This window comes from Hippoglossus stenolepis, chromosome 15 (genome assembly GCF_022539355.2).
Source record: "Hippoglossus stenolepis isolate QCI-W04-F060 chromosome 15, HSTE1.2, whole genome shotgun sequence".
Lineage (NCBI taxonomy): Eukaryota > Metazoa > Chordata > Actinopteri > Pleuronectiformes > Pleuronectidae > Hippoglossus > Hippoglossus stenolepis.
In genome coordinates, this window is record NC_061497.1 from 5,941,828 (window position 1) to 5,964,370 (window position 22,543).

Below are 22,543 nucleotides of genomic sequence, written 5' to 3' on the forward strand. Positions count from 1 at the left end.
ACGTCTTGCTCCTAATATAAATAAGAAAATTTGCTCAACCCTGGAAACCTGAAAAGTGAAGACAGATATCTGTATGTATTTTTTAATCTACTTATTATTCGTATTGCTGTTAATTATAATTGACCAAAAACTTCTTAACAATTATTTTTGTCAAAACAACTTGTACAATGACATCATATAAAAAATTATTTAATTTATGGCCATGTAAAACGTGGGGTGGGTGTAGCAGCTCCGCAGCAGGTACACAGCAGACACGCTCCTGGTGTGAACAACAGCAGATCAGCGAAGCAGCCATCACACGCTGCAAATGCACCCAGAGCGGCCCAGGCATCACAGTGAATGTGCATTGATGTGTGTCTGAATCTGCTGAGGTTACAATGCAAAAAACGGAACATGTTAATGTTGAAACAGTAGGATGTTAGAAAACCCAGTGTTTTTTGCATTTGTTGATGATCTCAAGTATTGATATACGTAAGAGCTCAGTACATCATAACTACTTAAAGCATAGATATTGAAATATTGTCTTGAAAAAATTAACAGCTACACTCATTTTCCTCTGAACCCCTGAGGTGTCCTCTCCTCCCTAAAAATCTGTGTTTCTGTTTGAGAATACATTTTTTTCCCTTTGACCTGTTTATTTTTCTCTATGTTTAACAGGAGCCCGGCCAAGTCCCTCCAGCTGTGGCAGGTCCATCGTGGGGGGGCCAGGCTGAGCCCTCCTCTAAACCAGCATGCTTGCAGGCCAAGCAATTGAAAGGTCAGATATGCTTTGCTCTTTTCCTCCTCCTGTGTTGCTCTGTGTGTTGTTTGTCAAATGCAGTTGAAATGTATGAGGCGATGCTGACACACCTGTGCTCTCCGTTGTAAAGCCTCCACCCCCTTGTCTCACATGATGGCAGTGAGATTAGCACCTTGTGTAGGAAGAGTGAGGAAGGGGGGGGTTGTCAGAGAGGAGGAGGTGCTGTAGCTGCAGTGGAGAAGTGGGAGAGAGCCTGCTAAGCTGAGAACCAGCTTAACCCAAAGTGGCTTGTCATGACAGGAGGAAGTGACAGACATTAAAATAGTAACCTCGATTAGCAAGCAGAGAACTAGGCTGCGGTGTGAACGTGCAAGCGCCTCTCTCTTTTTCTCTTCCTCTCTCAACATGTTCCTTCACTTGCCTCTCCTCATTTGTCTGAATGACACAGACTGCACACTCCTTCAATAAACGTTTCTATTGACAACACAGACCAGTGCACAAGTGTTACATGTGCACACAGATAGAGGAAGGGAGCAGGCAGAAGTTCTGCGCTATCGACTAGAGAATCAGTGAGGATGTGAAAGTGTGTTGTCGGCCGTGACTCTTGCCACAGATGGGCTGATTCTCTATAATGAGATAGAGAACACGTCTCTTTAGTGCAGCTTAAAGTCTCACTACAGCTCTTCAAATTTGTCTCACTGTCAAACAGGTTACAGTTGTAATGCCTTTAGTCACACTGGTGTCATGCCTCACGTCTGCTCTGATGTAGGCAGCGCTACAAGTCACATTTATATGTTGCTGTGCATGATCTGTGACATGGAATGTAATAAAAGCACATTTTGATAATTTTGTTATTATTTTTATATGGTGGCTTGTAGCTGTGTTGTCAGATCGGAGTGAGAGGTTGACCCACAATGTTTCCTCTGTTGCTCGGTGGCTTCAGATCATGAACGAGTGCACGTTTTTTTCAAACGGCTCACACAGCTTAGGATCAGTGGTTTAGCTTGATTACCTGTTTTAAGGACATGCCTGTGCTGTACTGCTGCTGGTGGGCGGTGGGGGTGGGGCGCACTGGCTGTACTTTTTGCAGAACTCGTTGCAAGCCATGCATGGCTCCTTTGCAAAGGATCCGATGCATTGAAATAATCGAAACAGTTGAATTATAGAGAAACAAAGTTAAAATAGCAGCATACGAACAAACAAGAAGAGGAAATGAATTGCATAAAAACAAATGTTTAAGTAAAATAATGGCTGCGAGTAATAATCATTCTCATTATTGATTAATTTGCAGAATCAGTTCTTGATTCATCAGCCCAGTGCCACATCTTTAAATATGTTTTGTTCAACATACAAAAATATTCTCATGTACATCAAAGACATTATCAAATCATCCCATTTGAGAACCAGCTATTTTTCCTAAAAGAAAATTACCAAAACGACTATTGGATTATAAAAATAGTGGCTGATGTATTTGCTGTTGATTAATTGATTGACTATTTGTTTCTTCATACAATTTTATTTCTTATAAGAATCAAGTTGATCCTCTTAAATACATACTTGTAAGAAGTAACTGATTTAGTATCGTGATAGTTACATAACCAATGCTCACAACATTGTCAGTCTCTAATCAAAAGGAGAGATGTGTGTGAAAGCTCAGATCTATGTCGGTTTAACACTGTGTCTTAATCCTGTTTGTGTGTGTGTGTGTGTGTGTGTGTGTGTGTGTGTGTGTGTGTGTGTGTGTGTGTGTGTGTGTGTGTGTGTGTGTGTGTGTGTGTGTGTGTGTGTGTGTGTGTGTGTGTGTGTGTGTGTGTGTGCGTGTGTGTACACACGCAGGTGGGGTCGATTCAACAAAGGTCAAAGGAGACGGTGACATACGCATCTTTGTGGCCCTCTTCCCTTATGATCCCACCTCCATGTCACCCAATCCTGATGCTGCTGAGGAGGAGCTGCCCTTCACTGAAGGACAGATCATCAAAGTATGTCCTTCACTGCTCACACACCACACACAGCAACCTTGACAGGTTCACTGTAACAGAAAGACTAAAGTATGCCCAGGGTTTAGTATGCAGACTGTAGGGACAATAAATATGTGTAATGGATCTCTCACAAGACATTTTTGAACATTACTGTAAACTGTCCTTTGAAAGCGCAAACATTACAGTTACACACTTACACACCTCTTTTACACCAAGACTAGCTGGTATACGCAGGCTTTTAAACGTGGGTAAACTCCCTAAAAAAGGCGATTGACTGCTTCCCGCGATGTCACGTTTCCATCACTGCAGATCCGATCCAGAGCCAAGACAAAAGCCAGATGTTAGTGGGGTTTTTGACCAGTGGAAAAGGTGCTTCCCCCATTATTTTTTGATTCATACGTCTATACACTCCTTTTCTCAGGTTTACGGAGATAAAGACGCAGACGGGTTCTACCAAGGGGAGTCCGCTGGTCGTCTGGGTTATGTGCCGTGTAACATGGTGTCTGAGATCCAGGTGGAGGACGAGGAGACCCGGGAACAGCTCCTGCAGCAGGGCTTCCTGTCCACAGCCGCTTCCATGGAGAAGATAGGTATGTTCACTGCCAGTCAAAGATTTAGCAGCTACCTGAAGATGTGTTTGTCAGCAGATTTCAGACCAAATTCTCTGTCAACTGTACACATACTGTAATTGTGTCATGTGATATTTGATGTGTTACACTTGGAAATGAGTATATTTGGGCGTTCTTGTTGTAGGTGAATGTTTTACCCATAACATCACCACTGTTCATGTTTAAGTGGCAAGTGAAAATAGCAGCACATGTGTAGCAGAATCCACTGTTGTAAAATATGGACTTGATATTTACCTGTGATTTATTGACACATGTTGGCATATTTTTGCCTGCAGTCCATAGGAGGAAAATATAACTGTTTTTCTTACGATAGGACATGAAGGTAAAACTCTGAGACCACTTGACCCAGCCGGAGGCACAAACACATGTCTCAGATCAGATTCAGTTTATAAAATGGAACCAAAATCTTCTCTAAAGACATTCTTTTTTGCTTTCATGGATTCTTGTTCACTGTGTTGCTATTAAGAAAATCATAACCATCTACATATTCTCAGTGACTGCATTTAAATGCAGGTCTCTAAAGAATACATTTATCACAAAGTGTTTGCCTGTGGTGAGTCGCAGTGAGACACCCAGTAAAATCCAGCATTCACTTTGCTTCTGTTTCCAGCTTTCAACCCAGAGCGATATTTGCAGATGGTTTAACCTGTTCACTTCCACTTGTTCTCACTGCTGCTCGCTGGTTGTCATTTTTGAATTGCTCTCCACTTTGGCTTCTCATTGTCTATTTTGTCTGGTGTCTGCTTATCTCAAAAATTGCACCTCTGTGTTTCTTTTTGGTTGTTGTTTTTTTTTTTGGTTTTCCTGTCTAAAACTCCATAAAGGCACTCGCACACACGCACAGCTTCCACGCCGCCCTGTTCCACCACCGAAACCGAGGCGATCCAAGAAAGGTGTGTCTGGCTGCAGATTGCAGCTTCCCACCGTCATCCTTTCTGCTCCTCTCTGGTTTTCTGGTTTGCTTGTCTTTATGTCTATTTCAATGTAGCTATTGGTTTTTCAGTGAGGGGGAATTTAAGGTCAGCTGCTGTTGTAATAAAATCAGTTATAGTCAAATATTACCATCGTGAATAGTTCTCCCTTTACAATAGTTTCATATTCTATATTTTAAGGCCTTCTTCTTGCTACCTCGGGTTACTCAGGGTAGCAGGCTAACATTTTATGATTTTGTTAACGTTTGTGCAACATCTTCACAACTGTTACACTGCACATGCATGAGTACTGAGTCCCTCTGGTCAGCTTCCATTGGCTGTTCATGTAATACACAGAAGGCAGAGCAGCAGAACGTGGCAGCGTGTCGCTTATTGAACGATAATCTCTCCCAACAGTCATTTTGCCAGTGTTCTGCTGCTCTGTCCCAAATGCATTACATGATCACATAAACCTGAAAATCACTCGTCCATCCCCTCTGATCTCCATCTGTGACTCCGAGACGTACTTTAACTTCAGATTCTGGCTTTTGAGGTCTAATGTGTATTTTCTACCATTGCTGCAATTTGATGCTCATGCTCTTCCCCCCCCCCCCCACCACGTCTCTTCCAGTGGAGTCTGCAGCACTCTGGGAGGAGAGCGTAGACTCCTCCAGCCAAGGTTTGTGGTTAGCCCTTTGACCTTCTGCCTCTCTGTTTGTCCCTGCATGTTCGAACGACCGCCACCACTGTCCACTGGAGGCCAGCATGTGTCTACTGGATCATTTCTGTACATTTTGTGGCCTTATGGTTATTTTTAATGGTTATGATCACATGAACTGTGTTGTAGTTGCTGATAACATCACAACTCACCTTTAAACATCCTCATGAGGAACTGTTTGATTAATTCGGGGTATACTGACAAATATCGACTTTTTCATCTGGGATGGATATTGTTAAAATATGGGAAAGACATAATGTTTTTCTTGAGAGGAGAATAAATTCAACCCCAACTTTTGTAGTATCCCTAAGCTCTTTGTTTACCCCCAGTTATAAATGTCAAACAGTTTCTACTGCTAACTCCTCTTTTCATTTCACAGTTTAAGTTTAATCAAATATTTACTTTTTGTCTTCATCTACACTAACAGCGAAGGAAAGAGTTCACTCCTCAGCTCCTGACAAATGTTTCCTCTGAATGATGTTTGAAACAGCAGCACAGCTCCGGCTGCTACGACTCTGTGCTAACTTCCTGTTGTCTTTATTTTTCTGTTTGACTGCAGTGCTGTGACTTTTCCTCAGCTTAGCATGAGGCTGAGTGAGTTGGACATGCAGGCACGATGAGCTGACTGGGATTGCAGAGACATCTCACTCCTCTCATTATTAAACTGAATTGTTTGTCCCTCTCTGTTCGACTGACAGATCCCAGCCAGTCTGCTGCTGCTGCTGTTGCTGCAGCTGCAGGGAGCGCAGCCCCAGGAGCTCGCAGGATGGTCGCCATCTTTGATTATGACCCACGAGAGAGCTCCCCCAACACTGACATAGAGGTCAGGCTTACACAGGCTCATGTTTTTATTGGAGGGAACATGCTGTGTGTTTAGTGGTGGTTTTTGTTCATCATCTTTTCTGTTTCTGTTCAGGCTGAGCTGACCTTCAGTGCAGGAGACGTCATACATGTGTTTGGGGACATGGATGAAGATGGCTTCTTCTACGTGAGTATTAACATGTCTTTTTTAGTAGTTATAGTCTTTGTACTTCACTTCAAAAAATCCAATCAATTTTGTCATTGTTGAAAAGACTGAGAAATTTTCATACATTTCATTCCTGTGTGCAAGAGCGGTTTCTCTATAAAACACATTAACACAAGACAAGATCTGACTTTCCTGGTCTTACTTTACAGCAACAGGTGTAGAACTAACTGGATGAAATAATACAAATAAAATAAATTAAGTAAGTTTCAGAGATGACATCAAAGATAATTGACACTATTAACATTATCTATCTAATAATTATAGAAATATCTGTGTGTATGAGGCTCGCATATCTCAAGAACTGTTTTCTTTTTTGTCTTATCTGCTTCACGTTCGGCATGTGCATTGTTAAGGGCACATGGAAGTGCAGGGTCAGATTTGGTGCGATTTAGACATGTGATACGTTCAATATTAATAAGCTTTGAATGAACAGCGCACCAGGACTCTTTAGCATTGGCGGCTGGGACTCATTAGCGTAAGTGTTGTTGTCGTTCATGATAACAGCACATTCACAACAACAGCAACAACAACTGATTGTCCAGTTCTTGGTTCTGCGTAATGAGTCGAGCTTCACTGGGCTTTAAATAAACAGGTGAACAGCTCTTTGTGCAGCAGTGCTGCAGCTTCAGGGTTCTGTGGTCCTGGAGCAGTTCAGAAAGAAAACTGCAACCAGCATCACCACAGACTAAGAAAACAGCCCATTCCAAACAGGCAGGTTTAGAACGGGCACTGCACTAGGCAAAGTAAATAGTGAAAATCTTTGTGCAAAAGAGATCCAGCACGATGAGTATGGAAAATACTCGAAATATACATGGACACAATATAGACATTATATATTAAAGAATATAGTGTTATATATGTGCAGCATACACACACTATACATTAATTATATATATATATATATATATATTCATTCAAGATATACGTCTTTAAATCTGATACATTTTTTCTGCAGGGAGATTTGAATGGACACAGAGGCTTGGTCCCGTCCAACTTCCTGCAGGCTTTACCAGAAGACGGTCCAGCAGAACCTCTCTCTGCTCAGCCTGCAACAGAATCCAAGAAAGAATCACAGGTACTTCTGTCTATAACTACACGCTGCTGGATATGGAACTGTGGACGTCCTCCTCTTACATAATGTGTCATGTTCACTGACATAAAAAAGTATATTTAACTTTATTTTTCCATCACTTGTATTTCTAGTGACTGCATTCTATCATTTTCTGTTCTGTTTCTTTAATTTTGCCCTGTCGCATTTCCTCTGCCACACTGATTCCTGCATGGCCTTGTACAGAAGCACAAACGAAGTGTGCACTTTGAGACTTGATTGTAAGTGTTTTCAAACAGAACTGCAGCTGCTCAATGGTCCATTCTAGTTACTCCTGTTCCCTCCCAGTATATGTCCACTTCCTTCAACAATAGTTCCACACCACTCCTACTCCCACCTCGGATCTAGTTTACTGAAACACAAAGCCTCCTCCCTTGTGTGTTTCCTATACTAGTGTCCCCCTGTTGTATGATCATCACCTCATAGATGTTGAATGCACTAGCTGTAAGTCGCTTTGGATAAAAGCGTCTGCCAAATGACATGTAATCATCTCAGCTTTAGATATTGTTTTAGGATGTAGTATTATTTTTGTTGGTCATTCTAACACTCTTAATTTCCTCCTGAAGGTTACTGTGACGTCTTCTACAGAATCACAACATCCTGGATGCTCAACAGCAGAGGTATCTTTGCACGCCCAAACAGGACCTCCTCGCCCTGACCCAACGGAGCGCACCGACATACCAGCCAAACCAGCCGCCTCTGTAGGCCTCCCGTCAGACCGGAGCCCTGCTCCTGGTCCAGCTGTTACTCCAGCTGCAGTGGAGGTCCACTGTTCTCCTCCAGCCCCGGTTCCACCAGACAGCTCAACAAAGACAGACTGCTCTGCACAAGGCAAGAAGAAGAAAGGCTTTTTCTCCAAAGGCAGGAAGCTATTCAAAAAGCTGGGATCCAGCAAGAAAGAATGAGAGTCGGGACCCCTGACTCAGGATTTGCATCGCATCAAATGCACTTTTTTTCTGTCTTCTCTGTAAGTCTCAGTTGGTAGGCTGTGCGGTTATTGGCTGTCAGTATCAGGTCTAATAACTGATGCTTTAACCGCCAGTAACTGTACATTTGCCTTCGAGCACTGCAAAACCAGCTGTTAGATATAGAGTACGTTCAAACAGCAACATACAGCTTGCAGCATCAGAGCATGTAGAGGAGCATGTTGAAGTGTCCAAATATACTCTCCAGATACTTCCTAACTATCTAAGCATTGGCTTAACAGAGGCTTTAAAGGTTCTATGTGTAAAGGTCAGAAAACCCTTGGTATTAATGACACAGGTAGTGAACTGCAGTCCACATCCTGTTGCTCAAGCGCATGCTCAAACTCCGTAGGTAGGCATGAGACCGAACTTGGTTTACCAGCATCATGTTGATAGGAAGTTACTTTCCTTTGACATGTTTACAAACGCTTCAGAGGATAACCCCTTGTGCTTACGTGGAGTTTGTGTTGGAGTTATGCTGGGAGCTGCTTGATTGCTGACAGCTAATATTAGCCAGCACCAACAGTGCTGTCCCAGTGTAGGGGAACAGAAGAGAGGCTTTGAGGCAACCACCCCAAAACGAGTGTTAGCGTCACATTGCTTAGAGTTTCCCAGAAAAATGTGGCCCAAGTCGTTTATTTAAAAATTGGTGCACGAGCAACCGAGAAAGTCGTGGAATATCTTGTATTTTAAGTTAAGGCAGTTTGCACATTTGCAGTAAAGAAGCGATTAATATATGTAAACTGCTTCACATTCTTACATATAGTACCTTTGATGCTTGATATAAAACAATGGATCATATCTATTTAAAATAGTCTGTTAGAAAATAATGCTGAACAACAGCTCCGGACACAGCTAATTATTTAACATCAGCTTTAATGCTCATGTACTGGTGCCACTTTACATATTTGAAGCAAACAAATAGAAGCTGCAGTCTATATGTTCTGTGTGACTATAAATATGAAAATGCACTATCCATCCTTAATGGATGTATTCTAAATATGTCTGCTAGTTCCTCGTGTGTTTCTCGTCTTTAGTAGTATTTATACTTTGTACAGAACATGTTATTTATTTGTACACTCTAGCCCTGGTCATCACGACGTTGCATGAAGTGACATTGGGGCAGAAGGTTTAGTCATAGAAAGCTGTCAGAGACGGTGATGATCCACTTTCATGCTTTTGTAGTTTGGATCTAATTTATTTGGGGTCGTGACTGTCAGAGTGGAACGAGCTGTTAGATGTAAAGAATGTGGAGGATTGCACTTCGTGTGTGTGTGTGTGTGTGTGTGTGTGTGTGTGTGTGTGTGTGTGTGTGTGTGTGTGTGTGTGTGTGTGTGTGTGTGTGTGTGTGTGTGTGTGTGTGTGTGTGTGTGTGTGTGTGTGAGAAGCTGCCCAGTCCACTGGTGATGAGACTGAAAACACATGCCTTTCTCAAAAATGTATACAGGAACTCTTGATGTTTTTGACCACAGTCATAATTGGCTTAAATGTTGCATATTACACGTATGTGTGTGTGAGAGAGACAAAGAGAGACCTGCAGTGTTTGTAAAATGATGTAGTATCAGATGATGAGTAGCTTAAAGGCCACTAATTAATATAATAAAACCATAGCCTCTCTTAATTAATAACTTAATTTATTCAGTCTGTAAAACATGCCCATCCCAGTTTCCACCTCGTGGTGACATTATCATTTTGTCTTCAAAACCCAAAGATATTCACTTCACTATCATTTCATTTGAATTCATAAATTCTCATATTTGAGAACCATAAAATATTTGACATTTTCATATTAAAACAATTTGCAGCAGCCTGATGCTACAGTGAGCAGTTAACAGCTCCACATACAGTCTGTCAGCCTTTGGGATTCCCTGTGGTTTGAATGCAGTAACGGATCTCTGCATGTAAAACCAGCTAACACTAACAACACTGTATTTTGTGTACATGTCACACATACGTGAATGCAAAGTGAATATCGTGGGTCAAACTTCACCAAAGTTAAACTCCATGTGAAGCCGCGCTGCGATTTGCTATACATCTGAAAGCAAATGGTTTATTCGCTCCCTCGCTTGCTCAGACAGGAAGTGAAAGGGAGGCGAAAGTTCACACATGTGAGAGCGGGCTGTTAAACTGAACAGCTTTCAGTCAGGTGGTCTGTGGCTCCACTGGGCTGTGAGGGACTCTGCTATTCTTTGGCCTCCATGTCAGGAGGGAAATTGCAGTGTGTGAATATTGGGTTAAGGCTAAACAGTGTTAAAACATCTTCATCAGCCCAAGCAGTTTTTTTTTGTGTTCACACACTAACGTCATAACACTTTGACACTTAAAGCTAAGTAAAACCATTTTGGCAATATAGCGTATTGTGACCTGCAATACTGGAACAAAAACAGAAGCGTGTCGTGTCTGTTGACGCTTTAGATGAAGATGTAGAGGTTGTGCTGTGAATGTGTGGACCAGGCCTTAGTTTTCAGTTACAACACGTGCAGTGGTTATTCACTCTGTCTGATTGGATCTCTCTGGATCTGTGTGGCGGAATCGCTGTTGGGGTCACGTCTCAGGTTTTAAATCGTAGTCGTTCACGCTGAGCCACCTGTGGACTCTGGCTGTTGAAAAGCTGCACAATTATGCCAAACTCTTTGGTGCTTTGCCTGTTAGCGCAGCATCCAGCAGAGTGGGGGAGAGGAGCGTGTCGCTGAAGTTCCCCCACATGGGCAGACAGAGTCATAACATACTTTTTTCGTTAATGTCATGAATGTTTTGAATCGTTTGTCAGTGTTACATAAAGGGAGCACGATGGCAGAGAGAGTAAAATTGAGGGCAGGTTGACAAAGACACTTTAGCATAGAGCCGAGACTGAGGCTGTACAGTGTTTTGTCTGTTTCATGTTTTTCTTAAAGGGGAGTGGATGCTCAAAAGTTGCCGAAATGTACAGTGAATATTTGTACTGATCTCGTATTTGACGGCCTTTAATGCACAAGTATTCCTCGACCTGCTGTGTAGCGAGTAGGCGGCTCCGCTGGGTAGTAGGACCTCGACCCGTGTAGGTATCATTTTAGCTCTGCTGATCATATTTAGCCTTACGAGACGACCTTGTTTAGTCTTAATCTGTTGTTTACAGGATGTTTATTGACTGCATGCAGAACAATGTTATACCCATGTTTGGCCTTATTTACGTTCTCGTCACGTTTCTGTTTTTCTAGGCTGACTCGTCTACAATATATGTAGATGGCCGCAGTAGTGGGAGAGAAGCTGTAGGAGCTTTGTGTATATAATGAACAGTGTTGGGGCTTGTGCTATATTTTCATGCAGTGCGGGAAACTTTTTTTTCTTTTTCTCTTTTTTTTTTCTTCGTCTTTCCTGATCTGCATTCACTGTTTGAAACCAGTGGAAGATGAACATTTTTATATATGTCACTGTTTTTATCAATATCCTTCTGAAAGCTCATGTGTAAATATTTTTGTTAATCTTGTTTTTTCAGTTGCTGTTTTGTTTTTGCATGTCCAGGCAGTGTCGCCGGAGGAACATGAACTAAAGATGTAGAACACAGAGGACTCGTTGACTTGAAAATGTGATGGTTTCTTTCCATATGGATCTTTTTACAGGAATAAAGTATGTTTATTTTCACAGAAAACACGAGTCTTAAACAAAATACTTCTTCATGTTTGACTTTATTGAATATTTTTACAGTTTAAACGTCACAGGTACAGTTGAAAGCGATAGATTAGAAAATGAAGGAAAGAGTTGCAGACTTTGCTCCGCACCACACACCGCCCATGTGAAGAGACTGGGGCGACACTCTGGGTGAATGTGTGGCCTTGCGAGACAAAGCAGCTTCCTCTTTTGGTGACTTCCTGTGTGGGTTCCATGACAGATCTCTCCTCTCCCCTGAAGCCAACAGTACACTCATCCATAAAGTAGGAAACACTACACTGTGGCAAGGAGTTTAGTAGTGCTTTCTACTTTATGGATGACTGCACTGTACATCCACGCTCTTCTTCTTCCGTCTTGTGTCCTTCCCCGCTTCTCTTCTCTTCTTCTGCACCTGGGTTCGCAGCTGCACACACACACACACACACACACACACACACCAACCCCCCACGCCCAGTTGTGCCCCAAACTGAAACCTCTCGGCCCAGTGCACACCCAACGCTTACACAGACTTCACTTTTTTCTCAAACCAGAAAAAACACACTTCCTGATTTGTTCGTGAAACATTTGCATGTAAAGTTTTACACACGACAAAGATCTGTCACGAATTGGGCCTCAGTGCCGTTTTTTTTAAGCTGAAGTCAGAACTTAACAGGCAGAGGAAGCGCTATCTTGTGGAAGCCATTTTGTCTGGCATGAGTTAGCTTTTCTGTCCGAGCAATAACTTTCAAAAGTCACAGAGAATAAGATCGCAGACGTCTGTGAGCAGGTTAGAATAACATCGGAACAAATGCAAAGATCCTGTAGAAACATTTAAAGCTTAAATAAAAAACATAGTTTGAAGAATGAGTTCAGCTTCAAGTAATAAGTTTCAATGTTTCCATCCAAATTCTAATTGACATTGAATAGAATACTCCTTTGACAAAACAATAGATTCAAAAAAGTTGAATAAATGAAGTAAAAGCTGTAATATTGACTCATCTTGTATTATCTGACACAGAATTCTTACCACGTCGTCACAGATCATTTGAACATTAAAGACACAATGCCCTCCATCATACTGTACCTCTACCTTTGTGGTTTTTCTCTGTTGGACGTGAAGCTTCTCCGGCAGCCTCTCACAGGTGTCTTCTCTCTGTCCGAGGAGTGGGTGAAGAAGAAGAAGAAGAAGCCGTCTCCTTTTGAACCCTCCATGATCACGTGATGTAACCACAGGAAGAGGTCTAACAGTCACAGCCGCTCTCATTCGCCACTTCCGCCTCTTCTCCATGCTGCTTTCTGCAGGCGCCTTTTTAAAAGCAACCAGAAGACGCCACGTTGACAATATGACACAAACACATAATTCTGTCGACTACACACACCAGAGCGTCTTTTGATAGCTTTCTTTTTAATAATTTCTGCTTTCTTAATCACACTAAAATGAAATCCCTTCAAGACTTTCTGTGTCTGTACTGCTGTGCACATGATGGTGTCATTTAAACTATAGAATGTGATGTTTGGTAAAAGGAAAGATTGCAACACACGATATGAGCTCATCTTTATACAAATGTGAACTGTTAATATTGTTCACATTAGCTGTTTATATTTATTTTCTGCATTAACTTCAGTTTGGGTGGTACCTATATGACGTGCACATCCTGAAATCATGTTCTCAGAGTTGCTGCTTCGATGTCAGAGCGCTACAGGAAGCTACCTGATGAACGCAGAGGAACACTTCCTGTGTGTGTGTGTGTGGAACTTTTCTTTCTTTTACAAGAAACACTAAAGGTTTTCCAGTATAAAGTATAGTTTACTGTAAGATGAGCTGAACACAGATGGTCGGTGTTTGTTCTTAGCAACCAAAGCCTGTCGCCTCAGCCAAATGCAGAAACAATAGAGGTGTGCTCAGAATGAAACCGCTCTAACTGAAGGTGGTTGTGAAGCTGCATCGGTAAAGGGAAGTTTCACATGTTTAAATGTGTCCTTGTGCTCATATAAACACTGAAAGTGTCACAATGCTTCCTGGAGCTGTTTCACTCCAACTGATCCACAGTCCTCATGTCAGGACACTTTTTTTTATCACACAGGGAACAATGAGAACGTTCTCCCTCTCTGTTTCACTCAAATCACTTTTAATGGGATTTCTTTCAGGCCAGTAAGAAGGATCCAACCCTTGATTAAACAATTATAGTGGAAAAAAAACTCCATGTACTTATACACGTGCAATAATGTGAATTTAAACTTGAACTGTGTTCTCTTGTAGGCAGGTGTAGGGACTACTGTTTCTTTTCTGTTGTTTTTCAAAAGTAAAAGGCCACAGGTTTCAATTCCCTGTAAATGCAAATGTCCAACTGTAGCCCACAGAGTCCACAGACGTCAGGTCGGCACCGTGAAAATGATGCAACGAAGCTGCACCGCTGACATTTAGTGATGTGGAAACATCAGCCTCAGAGAGCTCTGAGTGTTCTTTATATAGAGCACAGGCTGTGGTGGAAACACATTCACTTATATACAATTTTGAAGTACTTTACTCAAGTATTTCAAGTTTACATTATGCTACATTATACTTCTACTTCACTACATGTTGAGGGAAATTTTTGAAATTTTACTCCAGTACATATATTGACAGCTATAGGTACTACTTCCTTTAAAAATGTAATGTATATAACATGATGAGCATGATGATTTTTATAGTGCAGACTGCACAGAATGAATTCAGTGTAATATTAAAATGCCTCTCAATAATACATCAGTAATTAAAAAAAAACATAATAGTATCACATACAGTTCATCTTCCTGCATGTTTAAGTACATTTTTTACAGAGAATATTTACATATAAGTTGATCAACACTAAATAAAGGACCTTAACTTGGAAACAAATATTATTACAGTGTTGTAATGATGTGTTTACTCATGTGAAGGATCTGAACAAGTCAACAAGCACTGAGTATAAACGTTCAGCCTTTTACAGACTTAACTCAAATCAGCAGAGAACCAAAACTTGTGTTGCCTTCATTCCTCTCTCTCTCTCTCTGGTAGTTTAACAGTTTAATTCACTGAATGTTTTACACAGCCGCTCTGAGCTGTACGAGCTCTCTGACAGTGATTTGTTTTTTATATAAATAAAAACAAAAAGCTTAGTTTATTCAATTCTATAATAAGTCTGTATTACTTTTGCTTACATACTGAACTGACACTGGTGATGAGGGTAACACTTTGCAATTAGTGTTGCTACGTAGTAGTTATGAACAATGAATACAGGTATGAATAAATATTTATACATATACATTATAATAATAAGCAGATAATAGCCCTTGTTATTATCCAAAAACTATAACACATTTGTAGACAGATAATAAATGACATTATAGTAAAAAATAGTACATTAATAAAAACTACAAAATAGTCTCATATGCGTTTATGGCATATGCTATAATAATGCATTAGAAATGATTTATTATTCTTATTGTTTATAATCTATTGAAATATTTGTGCACTGTGTATGAATGCTGCCTGTTCCATTACTTTTTAGTTCTCAAGCTAACTCTTTCCTTCAGGTGTTATTCTTTCCATCACTGGTATTTGCATTCTCTTCTTGTGAACTGTGTGTGGATGTTGAATGTGTGCGATGAAAAGGGAATCCACTGTGTGTGGTTTCAGTGTGGAGGTGGTGGAAGACGTTTTCAGATCCTTTACTGGGTTGAAAGTATCAGTACAACACTCTAAAAATACTCTGTTACAAGTTACATTACAAGTCCCGCAAGCGAAATCTGACAGTGTCCATGTTGTGCTGTTACATATGATGCTTTTAGATTCTTAATACTGAAGTGTGTATGTGAAAGCAGCATTTTAACATTTCACTATTCAGTCCAGTGTTGCCCAATCTGGGTCATGCCCCTCCACAGGGTCACCAGCTACATATGAGAGGTCCTGAGAGTTCTGCAGCCTCATGGACTGAATCTTTTGAGTTTAAATCTGACTCTGAGCAGTGAATATACCTGTGATTCCAATGCAGTGGAAGGAGAAGTGAAACATTTACAACACAGGTTACTCTCTCTGTATGTGGAACCTTGCTCACACACTTTCCCAGTGAGAACCATGAACAACCTGGGTGTGTGTGTGTGTACAGAAATGTGTGACATGGTTATGTAAAGTCAAACTTATTTCCCACGACATTAGCTCCTGTCGTGAGAAAAGGAACAAACGTCATCTGACATCAATATCTCTGAGGGTGAGTGAATGTGGGAAACAAATCCATCCACCTGTCTCTGTGTGTGTGTGTGTGTGTGTGTGTGTGTGTGGGGGGGAGATAGTTATAATACTGAATTTACACAAAAGTATGGGAAAGTTGGCGTCAGCGTGTGAACCAGATGGATGTTGGGGGAAAACAAAGTGACGACTGTATGCGTATATACAAGTACATTAAAGGAATACTGCTGAATACTTAATACTATGATACAATATATGATGCTCCAGTTACAGATATAACCAGCCATTCAAATGACGACTTGTTGAAAAGATCCAGTTTACGGTCACGTATTGTTTAAACCCTCCAATCTCCTGACCCCTTCCCTGCCAGTTTCTAATCCCTGCCCTCTCCAGCTAATTGAGTCCCCAGCCTCCACCGACACCAGCCACTGCTCCACCAATGAGGAAGTGATCCTAACTCCAAAGCCGAGGCCCTTGCTGCCTCTGGTGATAGACCTTATCTGGGCCCACAGCCATTTCCCCCTCCCTGCCTGTAACCCTCGGCCGTGTGTCGACACCACCGAGCCGCCCAGAAGCTCAGACGCCTCCCAGGCCTGAAAACTCCCCAGAGGCCTGAGCTGCTCTGAACCGCCTTCTGCAGAGCACCGACGGAAAGTAGATTTAAAAGTCACATTTTCAAGTGCTTATACTTCAGTAATTTATTTGTATGCTTCTTTATACTTTTAGCTCCACCACGTTATTCATTTAATTTTTACAAATTATAGCATATTACATCACTAAGCTTCCAAAACACAACAAAATGTTGAAGCAATGATACACAACCTATTGACCAGAAACTGAAATATTCCAACTTATTTTGAGGCCTTTATCACTGAATGTTAGTGTTTGCCTGTAAATTTATGAAAATATGAATATAAATAAAAATGTCCTTTTAAAAATAATTTCAGCACCTTCATCTATTGTTTTCAGCCTGTCTCTACATGAACAAATAAAGTTACTATAAATAAAATATTCTCAATAGTCACTGATGAAAAGACTGACACCTATTAAACAAGAAAAACGTTACTGGAATTCGCCCTCTGATCCAGATTCACACTTACATTTAATGGGTTCCTCCCTGATCCATGACACATGTTTTGTGGTAATCACTCCAATAGTTTTTGCGTAATCTTCATTAAAAGCAAACCAACCAAGAAACAAACAGACAGGGGTGAAAGCATAAAGTGGAGCGGAGGTAATAATTCATAGAGGACAAGAGGAGATCACATGTTTTGCTAAGTGAAATAAAATATGTTGTATGTAATTGAAATATAAGTCCCAGGGGTATTTATTGTATTTAATACTTAAAGTAAATTGACAATACAGATAATTATTTTTTAAATGTAGCCCTTGTAGTATTGACTTGTAGTATTTTGTTGTTGTGCTCGTACTTAAAGGATCAGAGAACATCTTCCAACACTGCTGAGCCCCAAAGGTCACATGTGCACATGTCAGTGCTGCAGAGGATGAACCCTCCTTTGCGAAAGGAATTGAAATCCCCAACTATGACGAGCTGCTCTCAGTTCTGTCTCTGCTTTCTACTCTGCAGAGGAGAGGAAGTTTTGTCAGCCTTAGGAAACACTTACACACTCACTGTGAGGGTGTGTGTGTGAAATACATCGTCCTTCATCTCTATCTCCTCTTTATCCTCACACGCAGATCATATTTTCTAGAACAAACCTTGAGTCGACACCTCAGTTTCTAATCTAATACTTTCCCTTCAGTTTTAATCCCTGACATATCCAAATATGGGCAAAACCCTAAAGTGTAGTTGCAGGCACCAATGTGTGTGTGTGTGTGTGTGTTTGTGTGCGTGTGCGTGTGTGCATGTGAGAGAAAATAAAATGCCAGTATGACACTTGCTGTGCAGAGTAGAGAGCCTGGGCGGAGTCTTCCTGACACATGCTTGTGGTTGTGGAAGTCTCACAGCAGCGAGCCCAGTTCTCAGTTTTGTTTTTAGTTTGCAGTTTTCATGAAACAACTTCAGCTTCATCTGAGGAGAACACGAGGAGAGGTGCCAGAAACTGCACTTTAGTGTGAAACTGTAAAAATGGACTCGTCTGTATGTGCACTGAGAGTTAAAAAGCCACATGGAGGCACAGACACTTCTGATTTGATCATCAACTGTCACTAAAGACTTTACACTCTGTTCAAAATGCTTTCCATTTGAATAACTGTGATGATTGATTTGAATTTAGTTTTTGTGTAAAACAAATGTAAGTTGCTGCTAACTGTGTAAGAGGAAGCATGGGTCCTTGCCAAATGAATGAAGAGATGTTTCACCTGACACATCAGTTTAAACAGTGACTTAAAGTCATATTTACATTAAAATCCGTTATGTCTGTCTGAACATTGTTGGTGATAACACTTCATCACTTCAGTTACCGAGAGTGGAGGAATGGAGTGAAAAATAAAATAGTAGGACAACTAAAATGCAACAAGATTACTCATAGCTACAGATAATATTATAAAGGTCATTGCTACAGAGTCTCTAACCTCATTGTGGCGGCAGCAGGAAAGAAAGATGTTAAAATAAACACTGGTTTATCAATTTAAACTTTAAACTTTTCTTTTTTTTACCATACTCATTTCTGAAATGTATCTTTGGTCAGTTATCGACACTGTAGCTTCACAACAGTGAAACATAACTTGGTGCTTTTATTGAAGTACTAAGTTATGTACAATTTTGACGTATTTAGTATTTTGATTATCTTTTGCTTTATATTTTTACTCCACCACAGTCCAAGGACATATTTTCATATATTTTTTTATTTTATTGCATTTCTCTGACAGATATAGTGACAAGTTAACTTACAAACTAAATCTTGATCCACAAAATGAATAAGAGAAACGATTATTGGGTTGATGAATTAAACTATAGTTGATATGAATAAATACAAAAATGAGAGAAGCCGTTCTGGTATTTTTACTTTGACATCTGAAGTTGTTTTTTTCTTCTGATACTTTTCTTCTTTCTTTTTATATAACCCCCCCCCCCCCTCTTTCTTCTGTCCTCTATTTTTCTCTACTCACCCCAACCAGTCGAGGCAGATGGCCGCCCACACTGAGTCTGGTTCTGCTCGTGGTTTCCTCCAGTTAATGAGGGAGTTTTTTTTCTCCACAGTGTCTGTTCGCTGTGGGAACTGAGGGGTTTCTCTAAATTTCTGTCAGGTCTAAACCTAACTGTCTAAAATACCTTGAGATAATGTATGTGGTGATTTGGTGCTACACTTATAAAATTGAGTTGAATTTCAAGTAAACTTTTGAAAGCAGGACTTTAAAGTATTTTCACTGTGTTGTATTAATACTTTTGAACACTTTCTGTCTGGTTTACGCCCTTCGGCCACTCTTCTATAGTTGAGTGCAATTTGTCCGAAAGGATGAAGAGACAGAGTGATTCCTCTGTGGTGATAGAGAGACGTCTCCCTCTGTTGTAAGCTGCTTCTAATACAGATCCAGTTACAGTGTCAAACGACACAAAGAGCAGACTAACGTGAGGCCCTCGTGCACATCCTGCAGTGCATCACACCAGAGAGTGCACTTTCAAGTTGCAGTGTGATATATGAGTGTGTCAGATTATATTTGTACTGTATGATTCTCTGTTGAGGCCTTTTTATTTTTGTTTAGAAGTGAGTATAGAGGCGTTAGATAAAAAATAAAGATTCTGTCCTCCATTAAAAAAAGATGCAAAAGAAATCCTCCTGATGATATTTAATGAATTGTTTCTTCAATGGCACGTTGCACATCATTTCATCTCTTTCTCGACTGAAGTCTGTCCAGAAACATAAAGTGAGACACATGAAACTGGGACAGCTGCCCTGTGTATGATATGACTGATACATATACCTTTCTTATCCTGTTTTAAACTCATTTTGCTGATTTCAAACCCCCTGCGATCATTGAATATCCATTTATTTTGGATTTACTTTTATTATGAGAACCCGGTGAGTTGAGGATCCTGAGATTAAACCATCTGCTTCACGTCACTGAACCACAACCTCAGCGTGTTTTTTTAATCAGGGCGATTTCACCAACCACACCTTTGTAACAAAATATCAGACCCCAGGTGTAATAAAATCTCAACTAATAAGATCTAATAAGACGACAGCGAGAGCTCACTGTGCTCACTTACAGAGATTTAAAGAGTCTTTGATGTGCATGACCCCGCTCCATCAGGTTACAGTGAAATTAGACAAAGCCTGGAGCCTCTGGGAATAATGACGTTCTCCCTAAATAGCAACGCAAGACAAAAGCAGAGTGCTCTACCTGATACACACATCACAGGAGGACGAGCTATACCTTACAGGCTATTGTGCAATGAAACAGTAGCTACAGCGGTTACTGGGAATGAAACAAGCTTTGAGATTCAACTGGAGACAGTAGATGAGAATGTGCCTACTCCACTGATAGTTTGGCGTTTATTTCCCCCTAGTGGCAGTAAAAGGTTCTGCAAACAATTCAGGTACTAGGTAAAAAGCACCGTCTTGTGGCGCAAATAATTAAGTACAGGAATGTTTCATGAAGTTTGTTCAAACCAAAAAGTATACACAATCTCTCAGTTCAGTCGTGGTGTTAAAGTGCTGTGAAAAAGTATTTTCCTCTTTCCTGATTTCTTCTACTTTTGTATACCTGCATCCTGGTGTGGATGTGATAACAATTTTTTTTTATCACTGTACATTTATTCAATAAACACCCACAGACTGTATCAACCTCAGACATCCTAGAACATGTCTGACATGCTGGGTAACCCATTCTCTACAGAATAACAATCTGAAGAAGATAAGAGAGAAGATGAAGAGTTGTGCTCCTTCATGGTTCATGTTCGTGTGTTTACATCATACAGAAGCGTACAAATAAACAATGATATGACAATTTCTTATAAAACAGACTTTTATTTTTCTCAACAACTCAAAGAAATACAAAACACCGCCTTTTTCTGACAATAATCATTACGCTAATATAGCTAATCCCAACAAAAAAGAAGAATTGATGTTGTAGTTTCTCGTCTTGGGGTTGCTGCAGTACGATATCACTCGACACGACATCAACTGGAAGCTGTTGGATTTATGTCTTCACTGCTGTATCTCTGGATTTGTATATCACTCCTCTGCTTTTCAACTCTCGCACCACGCCTTTAGAAAAGGAGAGAGGAAAATTAGTAAGGAACTCCAATGAAGAAAACAGCCAAAAAAGTATTTTCCACATGTATGTTATGTTACATATTGAGTCAGGACAGATTAGTTACCTGGAGGTAGTCTGCCTGTCACTGACACAGCATATACGCCTGGCTTGAAGTTTCCTGTAGGAGGGAAAATGTACACAAGCGTAAAGACTTAAACAATGAGGCAATACTTGAGTGTTGGGACAAGGGTGTAATTAACATTGTTCTCTACAGCATTGGGGTATGCTAGCTTGTTACTAACAAGACAATATCCTTAATGAAAGCCTATTGAGTCATAAACCCTGTGTGTGAATAGTTGTGTGTCTGTCTGTGTGTGTGTGTGTGTGTGTGTGTGTGTGTGTGTGTGTTTTCTCTTCTTCCCAATGGTCAGTAATTGATCACTGCACCTTTAAGTGGAGGAACACATCCTTACCTATCCTCTGCCATTTAGCTACCCAGCTGTCTTCTGGACTCATCATGCTTATCACACTGTGAACATACACACACAGAGTCATGGTAAACGTAGAGTATACACACACTCTCTCTCTCTCTCTCTCTCTCTCTATGTGAACCTTTAGGGACGATCAGTGTACGTGGATGTTTACCCGTCAAACGAGGAACTTGTGCATTCATACACCATCTCGCGGTTCCCCTTCATCTGGAGGTACGACTCACAGTTGTCACAGCCGTCATACTCAAACTGGTCAATGGTCTGAGGAAGAAAAGAGGACGATGAAATGAAACGAGAATTAAGATGTGATTCAGATACATGCAGACATGCTCGGTCTCTGTTGGTGTAGTGCGTTTGTGTCCAGCTACGAAAACGCTGTTTGTTGTAACGCGAACACACAATTTCTTAAGGAGTTCCCCAGTATTTCAATAATATTAAGTAAATAAAGTTCATCGTGAAATCGTGACTTGAAACCTTCACTCCATGTTTGTGACAACAGATAGAAAACGCTGCACAGAGAGCGGTTACATGTTAGCATTGAAGCTAGCTCCATCGTTTCTTTCCAACTGTTCCTGATTTACCTTCACCAGCGAACACAGGAGACAAGCTCTCAGGTGTCGCAGGTCTTTAGGAACCGTCTCCAGCGCCATTGTGTTAAATTCCCGCAGTAAAACAGGCGATAAAAGGTGTAACAGTCCAACAGATCAATGTTTTGAATGTATTACTGTCGCTGAAGGAACTACGTCATCTGTGGGGTACTAGGAGAGAACCAGCCACCAGCACAGAGGTGTCCGCGTCTGCGCCTGTATAAAAATAATCATGAAATGCATGAACTTAGAGGGATTGTGTTGTTGCAAATTGTCAAGAAAACTTATCGTCAATATTCTGCGCAGTCACAGGTTTATTTTATATATTTAAAACATCTCCATTCCACTAAAAACTACTTTTCAGTTTTACCAAAATATGAAATGTCAAATCAAAC

General features: G+C 40.7%; 2 protein-coding genes across 7 annotated transcripts in view; one reads left to right on the plus strand and one right to left on the minus strand.

The window, feature by feature from the left end:
* The window catches only part of LOC118122678 (peripheral-type benzodiazepine receptor-associated protein 1), a 65,592-nt gene extending 53,888 nt beyond the window's left edge, over nt 1–11,704 (plus strand). For all 5 annotated transcript variants that reach the window (XM_035179553.2, XM_035179551.2, XM_035179552.2 and 2 more), the window contains 9 exons: nt 658–757; nt 2,576–2,718; nt 3,140–3,308; nt 4,172–4,240; nt 4,890–4,937; nt 5,675–5,799; nt 5,893–5,964; nt 6,959–7,078; nt 7,678–11,704. In XM_035179553.2, coding sequence (XP_035035444.2) covers nt 658–757; nt 2,576–2,718; nt 3,140–3,308; nt 4,172–4,240; nt 4,890–4,937; nt 5,675–5,799; nt 5,893–5,964; nt 6,959–7,078; nt 7,678–8,016 — 1,185 coding nt within the window. In that variant the 3' untranslated portion in view covers nt 8,017–11,704. The remainder of the gene's footprint in view (nt 1–657; nt 758–2,575; nt 2,719–3,139; nt 3,309–4,171; nt 4,241–4,889; nt 4,938–5,674; nt 5,800–5,892; nt 5,965–6,958; nt 7,079–7,677) is intronic.
* A 9,117-nt stretch (nt 11,705–20,821) lies between these two features.
* supt4h1 (SPT4 homolog, DSIF elongation factor subunit) lies at nt 20,822–22,334 on the minus strand. Of its 2 annotated transcripts, XM_035178647.1 has the most exons (5): nt 22,143–22,326; nt 21,716–21,822; nt 21,544–21,599; nt 21,195–21,248; nt 20,822–21,081 (listed from the first exon to the last, which is right to left on the minus strand). In XM_035178647.1, the coding sequence occupies exons 1-5, from the start codon at nt 22,209–22,211 to the stop codon at nt 21,014–21,016; spliced, it is 354 nt and encodes a 117-aa protein (XP_035034538.1). In that variant the 5' UTR covers nt 22,212–22,326; the 3' UTR covers nt 20,822–21,013. The 2 variants fall into 2 exon arrangements, with proteins under 2 accessions (XP_035034538.1, XP_035034539.1); XM_035178648.1 differs by lacking the exon at nt 21,544–21,599 and having other exon boundaries at nt 22,143–22,334.
* Between the last annotated feature and the right edge of the window lie 209 nt (nt 22,335–22,543).

Excerpts from the sequence above, each read along its gene's own strand:
- supt4h1 (XM_035178647.1), bottom strand. The coding sequence starts at position 22,211 with ATGGCGCTGGAGACGGTTCCTAAAGACCTGCGACACCTGAGAGCTTGT. Across the intron at positions 21,823-22,142 it reads TCCTGTGTTCGCTGGTGAAG|ACCATTGACCAGTTTGAGTA; the intron begins GTAAATCAGGAA and ends TTTCTTCCTCAG. Across the intron at positions 21,082-21,194 it reads GACAGGCAGACTACCTCCAG|GCGTGGTGCGAGAGTTGAAA; the intron begins GTAACTAATCTG and ends CCTTTTCTAAAG.